The 24,645-nt window shown below is 40.4% G+C and overlaps 1 protein-coding gene across 2 annotated transcripts in view; it reads left to right on the top strand.

The window, feature by feature from the left end:
• The window catches only part of CMTM7 (CKLF like MARVEL transmembrane domain containing 7), a 49,626-nt gene extending 25,493 nt beyond the window's left edge, over positions 1 to 24,133 (top strand). Inside the window, exons 2-5 of one of the 2 annotated variants that reach the window (XM_075271323.1) lie at positions 20,000 to 20,173; positions 20,827 to 20,925; positions 23,174 to 23,255; positions 23,588 to 24,133. In XM_075271323.1, coding sequence (XP_075127424.1) covers positions 20,000 to 20,173; positions 20,827 to 20,925; positions 23,174 to 23,255; positions 23,588 to 23,601 — 369 coding nt within the window. In that variant the 3' untranslated portion in view covers positions 23,602 to 24,133. Of the gene's footprint in view, positions 1 to 19,999; positions 20,178 to 20,826; positions 20,926 to 23,173; positions 23,256 to 23,587 lie in introns of both variants that reach the window. The other variant, XM_075271324.1, reaches the window with a different exon arrangement.
• The last annotated feature ends 512 nt before the right edge of the window (positions 24,134 to 24,645 follow it).

The following is a 24,645-nucleotide window of genomic DNA, read 5'->3' as shown; positions in this document are numbered from 1 at the left end:
ATTGGGCAATATCTAGAGTAATATAACATATATTTTAATCCCGCAAGGGAAACAGACTGATTTGTTTCTGTCCTCTGTTGTTTATCACTTTTATTGGGCGTTTTGTGTGTTTTCTTTTATATGTGTTCTTTTATCAATCCAATTGTGGTTTTATTCTTTTTATTATACAGTGAATTGTGCACTTGAAAAAGGATTGTTGATAATCCGAAACGCGTTGTGCTTGCTGTTCTTTCATTTTTTCAATAAATTATTTTCCTTGATAAAGTGGATTTTTAGTCATATTATTTGACCCTTTGACCTCTGGAGCGCGGATCCCTGATTTTTGACATTTCCATGTTCTTCACCCGGGTCCCCGGTGTATATTGACAGGACCGCTGCCACTCTCGCCTGACTTATCTATCCGATTACTGTTGTTATTGGTGTTGTGACTACATCACAACCCTGTCAGGTGAGAGGCCTATTGGTCATATATCTATGTTACAAAATATATCACCTTTTTGATCTAGTGATAATACACTTAGAGCGCTCGGTGTCTCTGTTTTTATATTTTTCATGGAAAGGAGTGGCACTGTTCTTGGAAGTAGTCAGCTCTAATCATGGACAGTCCCTTCAACACATTGGGCCACATGCATGAAAACTAGTGCACAGTGCCCAATTGGAGGGGCCGAGAGGTCCAGAAATTTGTTTTGGTTTCTATGAAAAACACAAAGAACACTTTTGCATCTCAGCGGAATGGGACTTTTGTCTCTGTATTTCCCTTGTGATTCATATATCTTATGATAAACTTGAGGACACGCTGTCAGCAACTCCTCCAACTGCTTAGTCAGCCCCAAATGTTCATGGTGTGTATCAGTATGAATAAAATATAGTTAGAAGCATAGTGTATGAGGATCAGCATGGTGTTTGGCCATATATGGATGAGTATTTCAGGTTCCTAGGTGTACCATTACCTTATGTACAGTATACTGTTTAGTTAGTTGTCAGCATCTTGTTAGGTGGAACCAACCTTATCAGACATGATGTACTTCTGGATCAAAATGGCAATATTATCCAATAGCCATTTGCAATATGCCACACGTTTATGCTCATCCCCCTCATTTTAAAGAGATGCCCAAGCCCATTGCTGGGTCTAGGTGTCAGAGGATATACAAGGGACTCAGCCGGAATTAGAAGACACCATCCACTCTGATTTATAGTAAACTACTGTATATACTTGAGTATAAGCCGACCTGAATATAAGCCGAGGCCCCTAACTTTACCACAAAAAACTGGGAAAACTTAATGACTCAAGTATAAGCCTAGGGGGGAAATGCAGCAGCTACTGGAAAATTTCAAAAATTAAAATGGTCGGAGTTTTTGGGAGCAGTAAATGCTGGGGAATGGGAGGGGGTGTTTTGTTTGTCTGTCTGCCCCTTCCGTGAGCTTGAAGACTGGGTCCGTCCCCCCCACTTGGATCTCAGCCTGGCTGAATATAGGGTATCTGCAATGCTCCTATTAACCCCTTCCTGACGGAACAGGAGCACTGCAGATACCCTATATTCAGTAGACCGGGCACTTTCAGACACAGGGATACCTAATGTGTTTGTGTTTCACAGTCATTTTCTATCTTTATATGTATTGTAGGGAAAGGAGGGATTTAGAACTTTTATTTATTTTAACTTTTTTATTATATTTTTTTTAAGATTTTTTTTCACTATTTTATGGGAGATTCTACACATTACTATTGCGGCTGGTCATAGACCCCCCCCCCCCCCACACACACACACACCAAAAAAAAAAAATAATAATAATAATAATAATAATAATTTTTTTTGCTTGACTCAAGTATAAGCCGAGGGGGGCTTTTTCAGCACGAAAACTGTGCTGAAAAACTCTGCTTATACTCCAGTATATACGGTGCATAGTAAGACCCACTCTTTTGAGCTGTAACACCCCTGCCCTAATTCCTGTCCTGCTGCGCCCATTTTTCTGAAAAGTGGCAAGCAGGATGGAAAATGGACAAGGTAGTACTTTATTTATTTATTTTTTTTTTTATACAAACAGTGTGTGCATAAAATGTGCCACTTGTGTGGTAAACTCTGACACAAAGAGGGAAGAACCCCACTCTATATGCCCTGTATATGAACAGTTTTATTTCTTTCTCTTACTCGTATAACAACGATATATTCCGCAGCACTTTTACAGACATTGCCAGTCACTGTCACATATAGGACTCACAATCTAAGTTCTCTATCAGTATGTATTTTGGAGTTTGGTAGTAAACCCACACAAACACGTGCTAACCACTGAGCCACCCTACTCCTATCCCCACTGTACAGGAAAGCAGAGTATTGTGTAATGCCTCTACTATTGCTGGTGTTAATAGGAAAGCATCACATCATAATACAGTTATGCTAGAAATGAGAAAAATGTCCACAAAAAAAAAAAAAGATACTGGTAAAAATATCTCTCTCTCATTACTTGTGAATTTCCTGTTGCATTGCTCATGAGGTAGTGCTGGTACGTGTAGTTTTTTTGCTTGCACACTTCCTCTTATGGGCCAGCCTCGTGTTCCGCTGCTAATATATCTTTCATTTACAGCATGTCTACTAGTCAGTCTAGGATGCACATTGATGTCCAAAGTTACAAAATATGCATTGTATTTGTAAGTTATTGGCCCTGTACTGTTAGAAAAGGAACTGCCAGAAGTTTCCCAAAGAACTCTTTTACACACTTATTTTTTACAGCCTAACGCTGGGTTTACACTAGCGTTCAGCAGTCCGTTCTCAGGTTTCTGTCTTCTGCATGCAGAAGACGGAAACCTGTCATGCCGAGTCTGGCCATGAGGGCCGGTGAGCGTTTTATGCTCTCCGCAGCGAAACTGTTTTTCTTTTTAAAAACCAGACACAGAGTACTGCATGTCCGACTCTGTGTCTGTTTAATAAAAAAAAAAAAAAAAAAAAACCCGGTTTCGCCGCGGAGAGTATAAAATGCTCACCGGCGCTCACAGCCGGACACTTTTCAAACCCATTCAAATGAATGGGTTTGAAAGAGTCCTGCAGCTTCATTCAGACAGCAGTATCCATGTCATTTTTACCGTACAGTGAATGCCATAAAAACAAAACCCTATATTAGCTATTTCTATATGGAAAACAGTTATAGTAATGGTTTCTCTGATCAGATAGCAACTTCTTAGCATTATTATACTTGCATATCATTTATTTCCATAAATCCTTCATGGCTAAAAATACTCCTCAAAAATAAATATATATGACATATATAAAGAATATAATTACGGTCCAGGGAAAAAATGAGTATGACCTTTGGAGATGGGAGAACTCCATACTGTCGCTACAGATTGAAACATACAATTGCCTAAAACGTCATTGTCATGTTGTAAGTACAATACAGCATCCAGTAGTTACCGCTGTGCACCCACAGTAGGCCGTGTTCTCCAGGCATCCACCAAACCCAGATGCATTATTGTGCGTTGCAACTCATTGTTTATGAAAAGACCTTCATTTTTTCTTACATAAATTAGCTGAAAGGGGCTTTAGGTGCATTTCTTCTCCTGCTGGGGTCTCACTATATGCTCTAGGTAACTCCCATTAACTCCCATTAATCCCCCATTGCTTGAGTGACATCTTTCACTTTGTCACACTTTGTCTGCAGTTAGGGGTTGGTTATCTAGAGCAGAGAGCAAAGAAATGATCATAAAGACATTTACCACTAATATGAATTTTAATTTTAATAAAAACCAAAACACTCTTTTTCATGTAAATGGAGCCGCAATGTAGAAAAAGAAAGGCATTTTTGCAAAGTGTAGAATCTGCCCTACAAGTTACTGCCCTTAGTTTGATACTGATTTTCCTGCTGACAGACTCCCTGTAACTCTTTAGTACGGTCCATACTGCTACAAATATTTGTCCATGGAGACTTCCTGGATGTGACTGGAACAACAAAACTTGATAATAAGGGTGGTCACATACTTTTGACCATGTATAGTACATTTGGCTGTTTAGTGCATGTACATAGTTAGCAGATGATGTGATATGTGGTGGAGTCCACATCCCTCTCTGACTCTCCTTTGACTCTTAGCTTCAGTGGCTCACAGTTCGGGATCATCAGCTCCAGTGATAACAGAACTAGCATTCCAGTTCTGCTCCGTAACTTCTACTCCCTGCAGCTCGGTCTTGTTTTCTGTCATCCGTGTTCAGCACCAGACCTCACTCTGAAGCGCCCATGTAGATAACACCTCTCTGCTCAATCTCAGTTCATTCACTTCTTACTGACACCCTCCTGTATTCTCCTGAATGGCTTTTCTGGGAACAAAGGGAACCACCTTATCCCACTCTATAGGCGCCAAAATGAGGGCATAGAGCAGAGAGGATTGAATATGTCTGGAGGAGATGCGGAGGATAATCTGCTTAGATTGGAAATAGGGAGCATGACAAGTTAGGGCTCATTCACATTTGCGCTCAGGGTCTCCGCTTTCAGGTTTCCGTTTCCTACCCAAAACTGGGCAGGAGACAGAAACCTGCAGGCATTTATCAAACCCATTCAAATGAATCAGTTTGAAAAGTGTCCGACCGTGAGCGCTATGTGCTCTCTGCAGTGAAACGTTTTTGTTTTTTTTTAACCGGACACAAAGTCGGACATGCAGGACTTTGTGTCCAGTTTTAAAAAAAAACGGTTTTGCCGCGGAGAGCATAAAACACCGGCGCTCACGCCCGGACACGGTCTGACAGGTTTCTCAGAAGATGGAAACCTGAGAACAGAAACCGGACGCTGGTGTGAACCCAGTAAGTAAACTTACTCTAGGTTCACACTTGTTCTGGGTTTGTAGGTCCCAAAAACAGAAACCCAATCCACTTACAAAGTGGTTACCCACAAAACTCACTTACCCCATAGACCATAATGGGGTCCACTGGGTTTCTTCTTGAAAAATTATTCTGTACATTTTTATTTTATTTACTTACTATGCTTTCCTGTATAGCACCATCATATTCTGCAGTGCTTTACAGTTTTTGTCAGTCATTGTCCCATATAAGGCTTACAATCTACATTCCTTATCAGTATGTCTTTGGAGTGTGGAAGGACACCCACGCAAACACTGGAAGAACACACAAACTCCTTGCAGATGTTGTCCTTAGCAGGATTCGAACCCAGGACTCCAGCTCTGCAATGCTAACCACTGAGCCAGCAGAGTGGGGAACTGAGTCCCTGAGTGCTCACCAAGTACAGATGTGAACCCAGCCTTAATCTGTAGACTGACGTTTCTTGTGTGTGAATAGATTTGCTTAAAAGTTGTTTTTTTTTGTTTTGTTTTTTTACACTTTCCTCCTATAGTGGAGATTGTTGTATGTCTCCATAAACCGATTCATGAAATACCCAGACAGCAGTGGCCTCTATTGCGTCTGCTTTTTCTTCACAGTATCGTACTGGATTTTGTTGCAGGGGTTTTTGTTGTTTGTTTTTTTGTTTTTTTGTTGTTTTTTTTTGGGGGGGGGGGGTTTGTCTGCTATGTCAGAACATGACCAAAAAAGTAACTGTGGCAGTAGGTAAACTTTAACCCCGTCCCTGTATACATTATACTTGTATGACATTCAGAGAATGAGTTCCTGCATAGCATCATAGCTGTAGCTAACAGCAGACTCATGTAACATTCGCAGTTCGAAATAACTCAAATAGCAGGGGTTTAACCCCTTAGATGGCACAGTTAGTAACGACTGTAACATCTAAGTGGTTGATGGACAGGAAAGTACATTTTCTGTGTTCGTAAGGGTGGATGTTTGCTATGGCAGCTAGAGACTGACAAATTAAAAAATGAACATTAACAACTTACATTCTCCATTTCCCCTACCTCCTTTATTATTGGAAGAATCTGGCATCATAATCTGGCATTATCACATACGTAACAACCTGAGTGATCAAACTAGCACATTGTCTATCCTGTATGGTGAACACCTTTAAAAAAAAAATTAAAAAATTACAGACTTGCTGATTTTTTTTTTTATTATTATTTTTTAAATCTCCACTCCAAAAAAACTCAGTAAAAAGCAACAAATTAATGTTTCTCAATCAGATCTTTCATATGACACCAGAGGCACTGTACTAAGTTTTACAATATCCCATGTATAACTGTTTGAAGTGACCCCCACCAGCCTCAGCCTCCCTGCTGTATACAAGCTCTCTTCCTTCGTCCTCCATTGAGAAGTGGTGTACAGATTTCTGCTGGTGTAGAAACAGCGTAGGGTTTAACAGAAAGAAGTCAAAATTCATTAATAAAGTATATAGCAGGTAAAATTGACATGCCATTGTTGAAAATTCACTTTCACAATGTATTCTCTCCCCCCCCCCATAATGCATGGATGGGTTTATCCAGAATCTCATTCACTTTGCTGCTACTGTAAAAACAGCATTTTTTTTTTTTCCTGCTGCGTTTTCGAAATGTGGGGCCTTGGGTACACTTAAGTCCAGACTCTGCACCATTTCTAAGCAGGTTAAACAGTAGTGATCCAAGTACAGGTCCCTGGGGCGTCTCCACTTATAACATTAAGGAACAAATGATAATACCGAGCAACCACAGGAATAGATTGTTAATACAATACAAGGAAGATTGGCAGCAGCAGTAATTCAATCCAGAACCCCTTAGGGAACAGAAGATGCAGGAGAATGACCGATGGATATGAAGAAAACCGCGCTACTCTCTTGGGATAAACCAATACACGCACTTTATTCCACTTTCTAAAAACACGACGCTACAACACAGCGTTTCGGGGATTCCCCTTTTTCAAGTGTCACAAAACACACAATATACCCTAATAAAAATAACAAATGGCATAATAAATAAATGCAACAGAAGGCAAAATAAATAAAAATACACATATGCATATACATATATAAATATATAAACATATAAAAATAGGTAGAATGGCAGGTCTTAAATATGAATGTTCCATTACACAAGTATTTATCGTTGTTTGTCATTAATCCAGCAAAGTCAAACAAAGTTGCTACCCCAGCTATTGGTGATAGTTGTAGCTACATAAAGTGACCAACTGTAATATAATGCAGGTCAGCAAATGTTCTAATAATAAAAGAGTAGGGTAACCAAGTATTTCATAGGCATGGCTCAGACAATAATGAAATATATAAATAAATAAATAAATAAATTACTGTACCAGACAAGGAGTTAGGAGCATGAATCAGGAGCAGGAGCTTCCTTGTACGAGTAGAATGTGATGCACAGCGTGGAGTGTATGGGCTGCGTGTGTAACGCGGGCTTATTACACCTGGGCGGGCTGGAGGGGAGGGTCACGTGCCAGGTGTTGCTAAGAACTCCCCGTTACTTACTTAGAACTCAAGCCTGAAGGTCATATATTATACAATCCACATAATGACTGTGGATTGTAGAGACATCCAGCTTATTTGAATAAAATTGGATCGCTACTCCGCGATGCTCGTGTCTAGGGAGAGCGGTCGGGCCCGCTCGTGTGTTTAACCTAGTGCGCATGCGTATTGCACGGCACTAGGTTACGGGAAAAGCCGAGCCGAGTCGACGAACGACCGCTCGTGTGTCGGGTTTAATACGCATGCGCGTACTCCTCCGGCCGCATAACCGGCACTAGCAGTACACTGGCATGTCCTGCCTATTGGATTCTAACGGCAGTTAGTTTAGACGGATGTCAATTAGTGTGAACCGCATACTGACATGTCTTGCCTATTAGATTCTTACAGCAGTTGTTTAGATTGATGTCAATTAATATAAGTAAAATACTAAGGGCCATTCAAGAAAATCTTGGAGAAGCATTGGCATATTTTAGCTAATGACCAATTCTTGAAAAAAGTAATCCCAAAAAAACCCAAGATGACTTTTAGGAGGGCTCGAACTCTAAAGAGTATTATTGCCCCAAGTAAACTAAAATCCTCTACAAGAACCAGTACCAATTTTTCATATATCAGTGGAAACGCTGGTAGCTTCAAATGTGGACATTCTAGATGTAAGTGTTGTTTGAATATAGCACATAATATAAGTGAGGTTACCAGTAGATCCACAAACGAGAAATTCTCTATCAAATCGAGACTAGACTGCTCATCTTCATACGTTATATATATTCTAAGCTGCCCATGTGGCCTACAGTATGTAGGACGGACAACAATGTCCCTTAGAGACAGAATTAAGAATCATCGCTCCAATGTCTCCAACGGGTACGAAAAGCATAGTGTTTCCAGACATTCCAAGATCAAACATGGGTGCAGTTTTTCCAATTTTATTGTAACTCCACTCGAACAAATACCTACCAGCATTTACAACCGGTTCGAGGCACTAAAAAAGAAAGAGATGTTTTGGATATTTAAATTAAATACCCTCCATCCTGAGGGTCTTAATGAAGCCCTGGAGGATATTTCCTACTAAGTCCCTTTATATATTTATTATATGTTTATATATTACATGTTGGCTGTTAAGCATAGAGAAGTAAAGAGTAACCACTATGATCTCAGTTTTTAGAAAAATCTCTTGATATATTACTATGTTAGTACACTCTAACTTTTGTTCTTATATTTATGGAATTTTTTGATTCTAATTTTAATTTTTTGTCCATTTTTCACTACTATTTTTATTATATTCATACTAATAATTAGGTGGATGTTTACAAATGTCATTATTTTAGGACCAAGACTTTTGTTAAAAAAGATAATTGTTTTTAAATGTAATTCTTTGACAATAATATTGTATTGGCAATGAATCTTTTAATTCATCAGAATGATGTGTATACATCTGAAATATCTATGGTTTGTAAAGCAGCATCAGGGTCCGCTGCTTCCATGTTATGGTTTGCTTAAATATTAACTCCATAGAGGCTTGAATGGCCCTTAGTATTTTACTTATATTAATTGACATCAATCTAAACAACTGCTGTAAGAATCTAATAGGCAAGACATGTCAGTATGCGGTTCACACTAATTGACATCCGTCTAAACTAACTGCCGTTAGAATCCAATAGGCAGGACATGCCAGTGTACTGCTAGTGCCGGTTATGCGGCCGGAGGAGTACGCGCATGCGTATTAAACCCGACACACGAGCGGTCGTTCGTCGACTCGGCTCGGCTTTTCCCGTAACCTAGTGCCGTGCAATACGCATGCGCACTAGGTTAAACACACGAGCGGGCCCGACCGCTCTCCCTAGACACGAGCATCGCGGAGTAGCGATCCAATTTTATTCAAATAAGCTGGATGTCTCTACAATCCACAGTCATTATGTGGATTGTATAATATATGACCTTCAGGCTTGAGTTCTAAGTAAGTAACGGGGAGTTCTTAGCAACACCTGGCACGTGACCCTCCCCTCCAGCCCGCCCAGGTGTAATAAGCCCGCGTTACACACGCAGCCCATACACTCCACGCTGTGCATCACATTCTACTCGTACAAGGAAGCTCCTGCTCCTGATTCATGCTCCTAACTCCTTGTCTGGTACAGTAATTTATTTATTTATTTATATATTTCATTATTGTCTGAGCCATGCCTATGAAATACTTGGTTACCCTACTCTTTTATTATTAGAACATTTGCTGACCTGCATTATATTACAGTTGGTCACTTTATGTAGCTACAACTATCACCAATAGCTGGGGTAGCAACTTTGTTTGACTTTGCTGGATTAATGACAAACAACGATAAATACTTGTGTAATGGAACATTCATATTTAAGACCTGCCATTCTACCTATTTTTATATGTTTATATATTTATATATGTATATGCATATGTGTATTTTTATTTATTTTGCCTTCTGTTGCATTTATTTATTATGCCATTTGTTATTTTTATTAGGGTATATTGTGTGTTTTGTGACACTTGAAAAAGGGGAATCCCCGAAACGCTGTGTTGTAGCGTCGTGTTTTTAGAAAGTGGAATAAAGTGCGTGTATTGGTTTATCCCAAGAGAGTAGCGCGGTTTTCTTCATATCCATCGGTCATTCTCCTGCCACTTATAACATTAGTCCAGTTGGAATATGACCCATGTTAGATTTGGAATTGGGCTATGTCATAAAGGCCAAAATATCAACTGCTTCTGCAAGGGGTTAAACTCAAATTTTCATTACCTGTAGTGGTGAAACGCAAAAAAAACCCCAGTCCCATAGTTATTGGAAAAAATCTGCTTGTGACTTTGCATGTGGTTTTTATAGTCTGTTGGTTTTTTAATTTCTTTAAAAAATGTGTCTGTTATGTCTTGTGATTTAATTATAGAAGGATTTCGACTGAATTTACTAAAGTTCAGTTCACTTTACCTCCTCTGGGGAGGTTTATCAAGCAAAATCTGTCAGAATTCTGGCGTCATTTGTGTCAACAAAAACTGTCTAACATGCTGTGTGCTATATTTATCAGGTGTATTAGACACTTTATAGTGGGCTGAGTTATTTATTTGGGAAAGGCTACTAGTGGGCACGCTAGCTAGGGAGACAGAGAGGAGGTAGGGAAAAAAGCATTATGGTAGTTGTAGGATGGAAGCACAGGAAGCTATACTAAGTAAACAAATGCAGAAGATGCCAGGAGCTCCCAGAAACAACCAGAAATCACTCAAAGCTCTGCTAAAGGTATTTGGGTGCACTTATTAACCCAGTAATAGCATTAACAGACTTAAAATAAATAAATAAATAATACGCATTTTTGCCCAGAAAATCCTTTTAAGTACAATCCAAGAAAATCAGCATATTTGCATAAGATCTGTTACATGTCGTCATAGTTTGTTGGATCTGCATCAGTTTTCCCTGACTACCCCATGAATATTGGTTTTCAGGTTCCCCACCATATATAGCAGTTATTCTAGCCATCATATACAGATCAGTATTACCTACCAGCAGTTATATGGCTTCAGATAAGCCGGCCTAGGCGGGCAATTTTTATTTCCTTTAGTTTTTTTCTGTGTTGTATTACGCTTGTAAGTTCAGTGCTACATTGTTATATCCAGAGAGATGATTGATTCATTTGGTTTTGCCTAGCTTTTTGTGGTTCAATACCCCGGAGACTTTACAGTAGTCTGTTTCCCGTGCAACTTGGTTACAGATTTCTTATTAAAATCTAATGATTTATGCAAATGAATGGTGAAGATGAACGATGTTTGTGAGGAGTTCAGACAAGCACAAAATATTTTGGCATGGCCCAATATTTGTTTTCTGGGCTGCTGTAGCTAGTGAGATAATAAATGACTGCGAATTATCATAAAAGTGTGTATACAATGTACTTCTAAAGGGGTTATCCAGTATATAAAAATGTATAGCTCAAATTAAAGGATTCCTCAATATAAAAAAAACATATTCACACAGTATTAGTTTAGCTGATTTACCTGTAGATCACATGACCACATCTGTGACGTTTCATTTGCAGGCCTCAGTGCATGTAAGGAGCCTGGAAATGAAACGTCACTGTGAGTTGTTACCTGTTCTTATCCACCCACTCACCTGATTGAGGTAGATGATGAACAAGATGGTGTATAGACATAAGTGGTCAATACCTGCAACCTTGTGCATTTCTCACTTTTACTATACACATCCAGTTTATGACTGCACAAATCAAAAGGTTACCTAAAAATAACTTTAGGAAGGGCTTTTTCAATGTTCACACCCGTCTGCCTTTGTCTCACAATAACATCTCCTGCCCATAGGCCCAGCTAAGTCATATGGCTGTTAAGGTGGTGGTGGGGTCTTTGGCCTTGGAACCTGTCTATGGGTCATTATCGAGAAACAATCTGTATTACGTGGAGGGTTATACTCTTCATTGCTAAACATCTAGTACTACATCTCTTGCAGCAGCTTCTTTCCACCATACAGGGAAGGCACTATTCGCATTAGTAGGATTTTTTCCCCTTAAGGCATGTAAATATTGTAGGAGGAGGTACATTGCAACAGAGAGCTTCTAGCAGTAATTTTAGTGCTATTTATGGCAAATTAGACATTTCCTACAACTGTGGCTGTAAGAAAAAAAATAGAGTATATTTGTAGTATAGTGTGGGAATGAAGGCCATCTGATATACATGTTATCATGTTTTTTAATTTCATTATATTACTGCATCTATATTGCCATAATCTACTGTATTTCAGAGAAACACAGTCCCTGAGGGTCTTTTGAAACGCAGAAATCCTATTTCAGCTGTCAAGTGAAATTATAATCCATTTTACTTGACAGCTCTAAGCGTGATCATATCCTTTATGTTGCCATATAATCGTACCCACTCTAACAAATGGCTCACCTTAAAGAAGCACACTCACAATTTTATATTCTTTTTTTTTTTTTTTTTTTTTTATGTAGATTGTGAGCCCCACATAGAGTTCACAATGTGCATTTTTCCCTATCATATGGGATGGAAATCCATGCAAACACGGGGAGTACATACAAACTCCTTGCAGATTTTATTTTGCCCTTGGCTGGATTTGAACACCAGGACCCCAGCACTGCAAGGCTGCAGTGCTAACCACTGAGCCACCGTGTGGCCCCTTCACGATTTTATATTCTGTGGCCTCTTAGGTACATAATGTAAAATCAAGTAAAGGTTATTTTACCAGTGATTGTGTTTCTGGTCCTCAGCTGTGTCATGTGACCAGCACTCTGACTCTCAAACTGACACAGTGTCTATGTGTGGACCGGAAGTCCGTTTTTCTATTGAGTCTCTGAAAGAAATGAATAAACTGACTTCCTTTTCACCCATAAGACATTGAGGTGAGCTAGTGGCATAAAGTGTATGATAAGAAGGGGAATTCATGACAAATGTAACATATTTGTGCCTAAAATGAACACAATGGCTGACAACTATGCAGCAAGTAACTGGCATAGATTTCTGCTTCTGGTGTTCACACCACCTGAGATGTCTGAAAATTAGTGAGAAACTCAACAAAACTAGTTCTAATAAATTACCCCCATTGTGTCAATTGGAGAGCCGTATTGCTGGTCACATGATACAGCTGAGGGTCTGAAGTAAGTGAATAGGTAAGTAAGTGAAGGAGGAGGTCAGCAGTATAGTAAGATAAACGTCCTGGCATCCATATTGGATATGGGTAAATTGTATTGCTTCACATTCAGTTGGATGGAATTTGTTAGTTCTCTTTCTTGGTATGCTGTGTATTAAATGGAAACTTGGGCTGACCATATACATGAGATAGCAGGTGGACGTCCTATCGGTGATGGGATTGCTCATATGAGTGATCCCATCGTCAACATTTAACAACTAAACGGTCCAATCATAGGATAGTTTAGTTGTTTTAAAAAAGTTCTGTGAATTTACACAAGTTGGCCTATGATCATCTAAATGTGCTGATCAAAAATATCCAGCACGACTGGCATTAACATACCTGATCATCATCCCAAATGGCCAAAATTGAACATTTCAGCCAAAAAAAAAAAAAAAATCTAAGGTTGATGGCTAGCTTTATATATCCTGTAGCAACGGTCTCCATGGACCAGTTCAAAGCAAAACCATTTTCCCACAACCCAGAGGGGAGGTTTTGGGCAGGTGCTCTTGGGAAAATTGTCTTTCTTGGCTATTAGGTGTATGGGTGCAGGGGGAAGGGTGACCAGCGGTGTAGTCTCAGCTGCTTTCATGCTACCAGATGTCAGACATGACTCTGTTCATGTGAACACAAGATTTACCTGCCCGTACATTATGCTGAGAAAGGAACTGTTAGCATTTTAGTTATTTATGATGTCAGAATCCCCTGACTACCTGCAACATACTGTTCTATAATGATTGAAGTATAGGACAGTATGTCGCTGGGAGGCAGGGGCTCCTAGCATCATATATTACTATAATGCTAGGGGTCCCTCTCCCAGCATAATGTATGGGCTGGAAATCTGGCATAAACGTGGACCGAGTCTTACGTCCAAGGTTTAGTAGTGTGAAAGTGCAGCTTCCAGTGAGCAGTGCATGCGGGGAGCAGCAACAGCCAATCTGGAATATCCTGGCCAGGAACTAACTAGAGTAGCCCATCCGGGCCACGGTGCTCCTCATTGGCTGCTTCTGACTGGGAGCTGTCCAGAACTGAAGAAGCCTCCTGCGGACTGGTACCTGCTCATCCATGGCCTGGTACTGGGCCACGGCCAGTGGTTGGGGACCTCTGCCCTATAGGACAACTAGAGGTTGGTTTTTTTTTTTTTTGGAGGGGGGGGGGGGGGTTCTCCTGTTGGGAAGGATTAGTAGGTGATACATCTGGAGAGAATGGGTAAGTTAGCTAGTGTCAGGTTAGGATAAAAGTGGCAGGGACCACTACAATAATTGTTCTAGCGATTGGTATTTAAGTCCATTATAATGATAATGTGATAAATGAGGCTGGTCAGGCAAAACTAGGAAAGTGGGAGATGATGGGGCTCCTAATGGGAAAGTGCAGGGACAGTAGTCGCCCCTTAGCCCCAGGCAAGAGCATTATTTTTCTCACAGTACACGTAGGTGAGTTTTTTGTGCTGTAAAGACTCAGTTTCTGTCATCTCTGAGAGATCAGATGGAATTGCCCCCCCAATTGGTCTAGTTGTTGTTGGAATCCTAGACAATTGGCCATACATGTAATGTGTTTAGAATTATTCTCATTTTCCTTGTGAAACTTATAAGACTTGGATGAAAGATATGTCCATTATGTAGAGACTGTAAGAGCTGATTCAGATACAAGATAAATAGCTATATTGTGAGGTAGGGAGCGTGATATCAGATGATAACCATGATAAGACATGTAAAGTATGTGGATATACTAGCGGGGTGTATCGATGAATGTTAGTTAGGATATAGTGCAATGAGTGTTACACAAAGGTTAACAGTACATCGGAGCAAGAGATGAATGGAAGTCATTGTAATTTGTGCTCCTCGGTGTATACGGTTATATTTAGTGTAAAGGATTATGTATAGCTAAAGGGTTAGTGTTTTGCATGCAGATTATGTTCAGTGCTCTGTAAGACCTGTAGTGTGGTGCGTGTATAATGTTTTTATTTATTTGTTTGCTTATACAGCCCCATCATATTCCGCAGCACTTTACAGACATTGTTAGTCACTGTCCCATATAGGGCTCACAATCTGGAATTTAATGTTTTTTTTGGGGGGGGGGGGGGGGTTTGGACACTTGAATTAAACCATTACTGAATGATGTATAGACTTTCTATATCAGTCACTATTACCCTTCGTTCACATCTGCTTTGGTATTGGGGGAGTTCGCATGGGGACCCCCTCCCCCAACAGAATACCAAATGCATTTGCAAACGGTGGACAGTGAAAGCACTCAGACCCCATAGACTGTAATGGGGTCCGTGTGCTTGCCGCGTGCTGCCTGCACAATTCATGTAGCGAGGAAAGTAGATTGTGAAGTACTTTCCTATCCGCATGTTCCCTCTGGAGATCTGGCGGCAAGCACACGGACCCCATTATAGTTTATGGGGATTCGTGTGCTTTCACTGCACACCGCTTGCAAATGCGTTCGGCATTCCGTTTGGGGAGGGGGGGTCCCCATGTGGACTTCCTGAACGGAATACCAACACAGATGTGAACGAGGCCTTATTCTGCCACATTTGATCTTCTATGTCAATTGCAGCAGAATAATGCGGGGTCTCTTGCATTCTCATATGCGGGTGCGCGCAGTAGTGCACATGTTCCTAACTCCCAGGTTTGGCAAATCCTGGCATTCCCAGATGCTGTGCTTGCTATTTTAGGCTAAGGCCCCATGTACCCGGCCACAGCAAAAAAAAAGTGCTGCAGAAAAAAGCGCGACAGCAATGCTTCACGGTTTTTCCTATCATGCTTTTCACTGAGAATCTGCAGCAGTTTCCACTGTGGATTTTCTCCTTCAATTATACCTACAGGGAAACCGACGTGTCCACTGCAGTGTGGATGGGAATCCCTATCAGTGACCTGGCAGTGACTGTAAAAAGACGCGGGTTTTGTTGTTTTTTTTGCAGTGTTTCTTCCAAAGCCAATTTGTGGAATTTACACCATTTGGAGCCCCGGCCTTAGAGGAATGAAAAATGGCATTTAAAAAAATACCAGAGTTGACTTTATTTTTTTTGGTCTGTTGGCCACTGAAAATGTATCCTAGGGGCCCCTTCACATGGCGTAAGCGCACCGCTCATTTAGACCCGTACATGCGAGCGCTTCAAAACACATCCCATTCACTTCAATGGAGCGGCATGCTTACGCCGTGTGAAGGGGCCCTAAAAGTATTAGGTTCCCCAAAATACCATTAATAAAAATGTCAGGTCTTCCCGAAAAAGAAAAAAAAAAAAGCCATTAATTACATTAACAAAAATAATAATTAAGTTATGGATCTAGAAATTGGGGATGAAAAGAAAATTCTCACAATTATCAGGGTTTTTTTATATGCCTTCAGAAAGCGTTAGTTAAAGTTAATCAGGTGAGTAGATCTACTCCATAATAATGCCATTGCACACTAGAAGTTATACTGCAAAAAAACATGGCCTCGTGTTACATGGATGGAAAAACTCAAAAGCTATAGGGCATGGTATGTGATAATGGAAAAAAGTAAAAAAAAAATGGTTTGATCATCCAGATCTAGAAGCCACAGGTCACTAAAGGGTTAATACATCAGCGTGTAGGTGGGAGAGTTTGGAATTTTTGTGATTATTTTTTATTTTCTCTTGTTATGGGGAGTGATTCTTAACCTAGTCAAGTGGTGAAATGACGTCATACTGTTTCCCGCACCAGAGACTTTGTGGTCTTCATATGGGAAGTTCAGTAGAAGGTTCCCACAATAAAGAGAATTAGTGCGCCATGTCCTTGCTTGGTAGTCGGCACGTATACCTGTTTCTGCTTATTGTAAAAAATAGGTGGAGTAAATGGTTCCTGTGTTCAATAAAGTGTATAGGGGGCATCATTTTGTGGACAAAGGTTAAATGCCCAGATACGCGCTTCTACAGTGCTGTGAAAAAAGTATTTGCCCCCATACTGACTGACTGACTGATTTTGGATAGCTTTTTCCCTTTGTAAATAAAATCCTCATTGATACAACTGCATTTTCCATTCACTCGGGATATCTTTATCTGATACTGAAATTTGTTTGATCATCTGAAAAATGTAAATGTGACAAAAAGCAAAAACAAAAGAAATTTATGGGGGAGGGAAAAATACTTTTTCACAGCATTGTATATATTGAATCGCTTTGTGCATTATAGCATCCTTGCTAATGTGACATACCTGTATACATTGGGGTGACATTGGTTTCACCCCAGGCTTATGTAAGGTTTCTTATATTTTTGTTTATTGTCTTGTACTTGCTTGCTTAGTTTCTAACCTTTAGTTAAAGAGGACCTTTCATCAGATTGGGCACAGGTAGTTCCATGTACTGCTGGAAATGCTGGAAAGCTGACAGTGTGCTGAATTCAGCGCACTATCGGCTTTCCCGATCTGTGCCCCGGGTAAAGCGCTATCGGTCCCAGTACCGTAGCGCTTTACAGTCAGAAGCGCGTTCCTGACAGTCTGTCAGGAACGTCCTTCTGCTCAGCAGTGCCTATCGCGCTGTACAGTGTGAGCGGGTAGGAACGTCCTCTCTCTCTGCTCACAGTGCTCGTCCATAGAAGAGTATTATCAGGAGGGGAGGGGGCGTTCCTCCCCGCTCACACTGTGCAGCACAATAGGCGCTGCTGGGCAGAAGGACGTTCCTGACCTCTGACTGTAAAGCGCTACGGTACCGGGACGATAGCGCTTTACCCAGGGCACAGATCGGGTCAGCGCACTGTCGGCTTTCCAGCAGTATATGGAACTGCCTGTGCCCAATCTGATGAAAGGTCCTCTTTAAAGAGTAGACGACCTTTCATGTCCTCAGGCACTTGCGCTTTTATATAAAGCTAGAAAGCCGACAGTGCATTGAATTCAGCTCGTTGTGTGGTCTGGGGCAAGAAGGGTGTTCCTGACAGTCTAGCTGCGCTGTGAGGAACGCCCCTCCTGACTGTACTTGTCCATAGACTAGTACTTGGGGGGCTTTGATTCTACCATCGCTGGTACAATGTGCTATCATTAAGACATTGAATAATATGTAATTGTGCGCTCGCTCTGTATTACGTTGTAGAGGGGAGTTCCCCACAGCCCAGCTAGACTGTCAGAAACGCCCTTCTGACAGTGGGCTGAGATCAGAACCGGCACTGAAATCTCTTAGATAAAGACAAGAAGTTTTAAGCTCACCCAGTTGTAGTCCTTTTAGTCGGCAGCTTATGAACAGAATTGCTTCGGGGTGCACGGCACACTCTATTCCTCGAGTGTGAAGAGATTCTTAACGAACAAAGGTAAATCCGGCCACTCTCCGATAAAATTTAACTTTTATTATGTCACATCATAAAACGACAAAAATTGATGTATAGAAAAAAGGACAGTCCATAAATCCCCCTAAAAAAACGCAGACGCGTTTCGGAACATGCGTTCCTTCGCTCTGAGGAAGGAACGCATGTTCCGAAACGCGTCTGCGTTTTTTTTAGGGGGATTTATGGACTGTCCTTTTTTCTATACATCAATTTTTGTCGTTTTATGATGTGACATAATAAAAGTTAAATTTTATCGGAGAGTGGCCGGATTTACCTTTGTTCGTTACTGAAATCTCTTGCCCGGGACACATAACGGGAAAGCCAACAGCGCGCTGAATTTAGTGCAGTCAGCTTTCTAGCATTATATAAAACCGCATGTTCCCGAGGACATGAAAGCTCCTCTCTAAATCTCTTATATCAGTCGTGTATACCATTCTTGATTCCCATTGTCCTTCCTACCCACAGTAATACACTTGGACTTTGCCTGTCAGTGGGGGTTATTCTATACCATGTCACACTGTATCGCAGCAAGCATTTTATGAAAACAATATCCATGGAATTAATAATTACTTCACTTATCCAACTTCCTAAGATGTGGCAAATGAACAGTCATTGCACAAGTAGAAGTCTTTTAAACTGCTTGTTGGTTTGAAAGCTTGCTGCCGTATGTGTCAATGGCCCTTAAAGACGATGTACGGTATATCTTCAGAACCTCTTCTACTGTTAGAGTTCCTAAAATAAAGCAACTTTGCTAATAGAAAGTATCAGTTTCTGTGCATTTCCTTGGTAACAAGCTACATACTGTTTAGTCTGATTCTTCTGTCTTACTCCTATACATTTTCCCCTATAATTTAACATAATATATGTTCATTTAACAAGGATTCGAGAACAGATAGAAGGGAGTATTACTATGGGATCAGATTGTTTGTGGTCTCTTACTATGGAAATGCATATGTCTTCAGGAGAGCTTGTATTTCATATGCGAACAGAGGTGAATAATTCAAGGCTTATTAAAATTAACCTATTTTGCACAATATGACTTGCTCACAAAAAAAAAAATAAAATCAAAAATTGCTGTTAGGGCTAGTTCACACAGGGTAAAATGGTCAGGATTTTGACAGGAATTCGCGTCAAAACTCTGCTCAAAAAACCACCTCCCATTGAAATCAATGGGAGCCGGTCATTTCCTTTTTCCGCGAGTGGTTTGTTCCCGGGTGAGCTGCCCTTTCTTCAGGTGGATTCCACGGCTGATTCAGCCGCTGACGTCCGTGTCGCGACACCACCCTCCGGACTACGCACATTCATTTGGGCCTAATCCGGAGCGGAAAGCCACGATTGTCGGAATCCGCGACAGTTGCAGCTAGCCGCGGCAGGCGCATTTTGGTCCGGATTCTGACGTGGCTTCCCTTGTCAAAATCCGAACCATTTTACTCCGTGTGAACTAGCCCTTATAGTCCCTAACCTATCACATACGACGTTCAGGAGTGACAGCCAGAGACTATTACTGTGTGCCGGTTTTGATTTGTACCTACAAGTGACATCCCTAAATTACAGTCTTATGTTCTGGTGCCTTACCCTTGGCATAAAGAATCCTTCCCACATTTGATTTTAGTATTCTTGATATTTGCTATTACCAGTGATAGTTTTAGGAACCGTTTTTCTGACACCTTTTATAACTTTATATATGACCTGATAGTATATTTCTCTTTTATACCTGACCTTGTGTTGTATTGTCTTCCAGCTGTGTCTGCTGATCGCTTTCCTTTGTGTGCGGTTCTCCAGATGGACGGACTACAGTGCTTACCGCTATTTTGAAGTTATTACAATGTGCTTCATGATACTAATACTTATCCTTTATGTGGTGAACTTATTCCGGATTTACAGAATGCTCACTTGTGTATCATGGCCCTTAACGGTAGGTAAATCTGTAATAGTCTTATACATTATTTAAATAGCATGCCATTTATAGTTTATGAGTAAAAATGTAATATTAGGTTTGGCTGTTAAAATTTATGGCATATGCCTCAACACACTCCCCCACCCCCTCCCCATCCACCCATTGTTTCCTTGTATCAAATTATTCATCCAAGCAAATGAGATTGTACGAAGTTTGTTTCAGTTCATTGCTGACTGACTGGATTGTCAAGCAAGGTTTCTGACAGCCGAATGATCAGGCAGAGCGCTCAATGAAGGAAACAGTCAGGGCAGTCTAGTTCTACTGAGCTACTGTATTCACACTACTGAGGTTCTTGACTTGACTTGACAACTACTTGTTCACAGCTCCGACTGTCATTGAAAGTCTGATCTAATTTAAAAAAAAAAAATGCTATCCCAGTGCTATGGTCATAAAAACACAGCCAAGAATAATCATAGTCTTGTGAAAATAGCCTAAGATGCGACTTTTGGGCAAGATTTTAGCTTCATATAATAGACCAGAATAGTGTCACTAATATGTGAATCTCAAATGGTTGTACTAGTGTTATGAGGTTGAATATTAGACATAGTTAATATCTAATGTAATCAGATTGAATATCAACTTTCTATTATCGGGCTTGCTTTTATTTCTAGGAATTGCTGCACTATGCTGTGTGCACCTTCTTGCTCCTTGTTGGCTCCATTGTAGCTGCTGTGAAAAGTTACGGCATTGGCGGATTAGTAGCTGGATCGGTAAGATAATACATTCAGTTATCTGTCTCAGTACGGTATTCACCTGTGAATTTCCAGCTCCTCTATATGTTTTATTGTTAATTTTTAGAAATTATACAAAGACTATTGTAAACATGGGGAAAGTTAGGAATTTATTGATTTAAAGATTACTGGCATTAAAAAAAGCAGTTTTTTTTCAACATGTTGCCTCTTATAAAAAAAAATTAAATAAAGAGATCAAACCACCAGACCTGCCCCAAAATGTATCAATAAAAACGTGATTCCTGTCCTGCATAAAAAGACTCCATACCCAGCCCCATATATAGGAAAAAGTTACAGATGTCACAATATGGCAACACACTTTTTTTTTTCTTACCTATTTTGCATAGTTTTTATTTTTTTTAAAAAAAGGTATCAAAACATTACAAATATTATATAAATTTGGTATCAGAAATTAGGTAACATGTCATTTTACCACATTATATTGAACGGTGCCATTACAAAGTACAATTATTTTTTTTTTGCAAACAACAAACCATCCTGTGACTCTGAACTGAAAAATTAAAAAATGATGGCTCTTGGACAGTGGGGAGGGAAAAACGGAAATGCAAAAAATGAAAATTGGCTTGGTCCTGAAGGGGTTACGAAACACCAGTCTGTGTAAATTTCCCCCAATACTATGACAGCATGGCATTTTGTGCATTTACAAAAAAAAAAAAAAAAAAAACTACTATACAGCCAAATGTATACAATTTGATCAGCATCTGATACTTGCTATGTATTGAATTTCAACATTTCCTGTTTGGGATGAGAATAAATGAAAATGTTAGGGCTCATTCACATCTGCGCCCGGTCTCCGTTCTGCAGGTTTCCGTTTCCTGCACAAAACCGAGCAGGAGACGGAAACCTGCAGGACTCTTTCATACCTATTCATTTGAATGGGTTTGAAAGATGTCCGGCTGTGAATGCCGGTGAGCGTTTTATGCTCTCTGCCGCGAAACCGGTTTTTTAAAACCGGACACAGAGTCGGACATGCAGTACTCTGTGTCCGATTTAAAAAAACTGGTTTCGCGGCGGAGAGCATAAAATGTTCACCGGCGCTCACAGCCGGACCCGCTCTGACAGCTTTCCGTCTTCTGCATGCAGAAGATGGAAAGCTGAGAATGGAGACCCGAACACTAGTGTGAACCTAGTGTTATCAGTTGCAGTTTCCTGCAACCTACGTTAGTGACCTCAACAATGCGATAAAAGTGTGGCCTGTGGTCTTCAGTAAGGATCATTTACTGGTATTCTTACTAATTCACACTGATTCATTTCACTGATTTATAAGTTGATGCAATATTTAGAAACAATCAAATTCCTACTGTCATAATTTCATACAAGTTCATACAAGAACTTATACATATATATAAAAATATATAAACATATACAGATATATGTTCATACATATAGGTTCATATAAGAGCCCTAGTAATATAATCCTACTGGTTGTCTAATGTGCACAGTGCGCAGATAAACATGAAATCCCTGTCCCATCCTAAATAAATCAGTGGGTCTGGATCAGTCTTGTGAACTGTGTATGGACACAAGTGTGTATAGCCACCTTACACTAATGTCAGGACTATGGGGTCTGTAGGTTAAACAAGACTCTAGACTATTTTTTCACAACCTGACTCCTGCTCCAGTTCCACCATGGTAGGTCAGGATCAGTAAATACTCTCTAAGTAAAAAGCCAGTGATTGAATTCCTATGAAAGTAAGGGCTAGTTCACATGTAGTTCTTTGGTCCGGATTTTGGCGTGGGAAGCCACATCAGAATCTGGATCTAAATGCGCCTTCCGCGGCTTCCGACAGTCGCAGCTTTCCACTCTGGATTAGGCCCAAATGAATGGGCCTAGTCCAGAGAGATTGTCTTGATGCGGAATCTGTGTCAAGATAGGGCAGGTTGCTTTCTTTCTTTCTTTTTTTTACATTCAATGGGAGGCGTTTTTTTTACCCCAATTTTGACATGGATTCCGCGTCAAAATTTGTACCAAAAAACTACATGTGAACCAGGCCTTAATATGTAACAAAGGATTCATCTAATAATAATACCAATGCTTATATAATGTTATAACAAATAATTTTATTTTGAAGCTGGAGTTGGTAATATTTTCTATCTCCTCAGTCCTGGGTAATGTAGTGCCATAACATGGTTAGATTTTGTAGTGTGTCTTGAGTACATTTTTGTGTTGCCCGCTTACTACTAGATACATTTTTGCTCCTCTCAGGTCTTCGGATTCATTGCTTCTTTCCTCTGTATCGTGGGCATGGTGCTATCCTACAAAGTGACATTTGTAACTCAATCTAGTGGTAAGTAATGCTAGCAAAGGAAAACCAGTATATATTGGCTGTGTATGGAAACTATTTTGGGTGGCTCCTTTTTACATAAATTTACTAAGTTAGGGAAGGGCAATATTCTGTTATATGATCTGTTATATGATCAGTTATTACATAGACTGTAGGTGATCCAAGGACAGAAAGAATAATGATGGGTACAAGAGGGGAAGCTATAACCGCATTGCTTCATTGTACCTCCCTAAATGATGGAGATATTACCAGATTAGATCACGGCAGAGCAATTGAATAGTATTTGTGTTGTAAGCCATGACCTGTTCCTAATGCCTCCCATGGATCTCTTCCAGGAGCTACATTATGACTACCCGGTCAGCAGAGGATTCCGGAGCTGAAGTGAGAACGACAAAACCCTGCACAAATGCTTGAGTCTGAGCACACATTGCACAAGCTGTGCCATCCTTACAGCAGTATACAGCGGCTACAATGGATACACAGCTATGGAATATACACCAAACTCCGGGCAGCTAACTGCAGTGACTTATGTACTACACTGTTCTCCTCATATTCCGTAATGAAGAGCTATCCCTAGGTTCCCTACAGCAGAGTGAACTGGATGTTGGCTGCCATTTATGCTTTACATGTTTCTGAAATGCAAGCGCAAAGAACCAAAGATTTCCATTTCTACTTTATTACAATTATAGAAGTTATATGTGTAAACGTTTTCTGGAGCAATGCTCCCCAGCCTTTGACTCCCACTTGACACAAGCTGCCAGATCCTGCTGAGATGCAATTTTATAACCTCTAGAGAGCTGCAGGTTTAGGGACTGCCATTATGTATAGAATTTCTGCTTCCATATGTCTTTTTGCAAAACTGAATTACTTTAAAGGGAGCCTACCACTGCCAAACCACTGCTATGCTGTTGAACAGGCAGGTAATGTCACAGTGAACAAGCCTGTGTAGTGGCAAAGTGCAATCTTGCTATAGAGAAACATCCTCTTTTAATTCATATGCAATTGAGCTGTTTGGTGTTTTTGTGGCGTGAACATGCCTGCCGCAGCACCTGTTTTCACTTATCGTCACCGCACATTTAGACCTGCCAATATTCATGTTAGGGAGTGAACATGCAAAAACGTGCATGCCCAAGATCCCCAAAATGGCTAGTTTGCATGCATATTAAAAGTTGATGTTCTCCGCAGTAGGACTGCATTTTGACACAATGATCGCCCATTCCACAGCATATCGGTGGTCGAGAAGTGATTTAGCGGTAGAAGACTTCCTTTGCTTTGTAAGTGCCATTCTGGTATGTTTACGATTATGTAGATTAAAACCTCGAACATCATCCAGTATGCAGTAAAACCTTGCCATGGATATGTTTGTATAGTTTATATTCTACTTATCTGTTTG

This window comes from Leptodactylus fuscus, chromosome 4 (assembly GCF_031893055.1).
Source record: "Leptodactylus fuscus isolate aLepFus1 chromosome 4, aLepFus1.hap2, whole genome shotgun sequence".
Lineage (NCBI taxonomy): Eukaryota > Metazoa > Chordata > Amphibia > Anura > Leptodactylidae > Leptodactylus > Leptodactylus fuscus.
The sequence above is the reverse complement of the archived record's forward strand: the minus strand, read 5'-3'. Positions and strand labels throughout refer to the sequence as shown.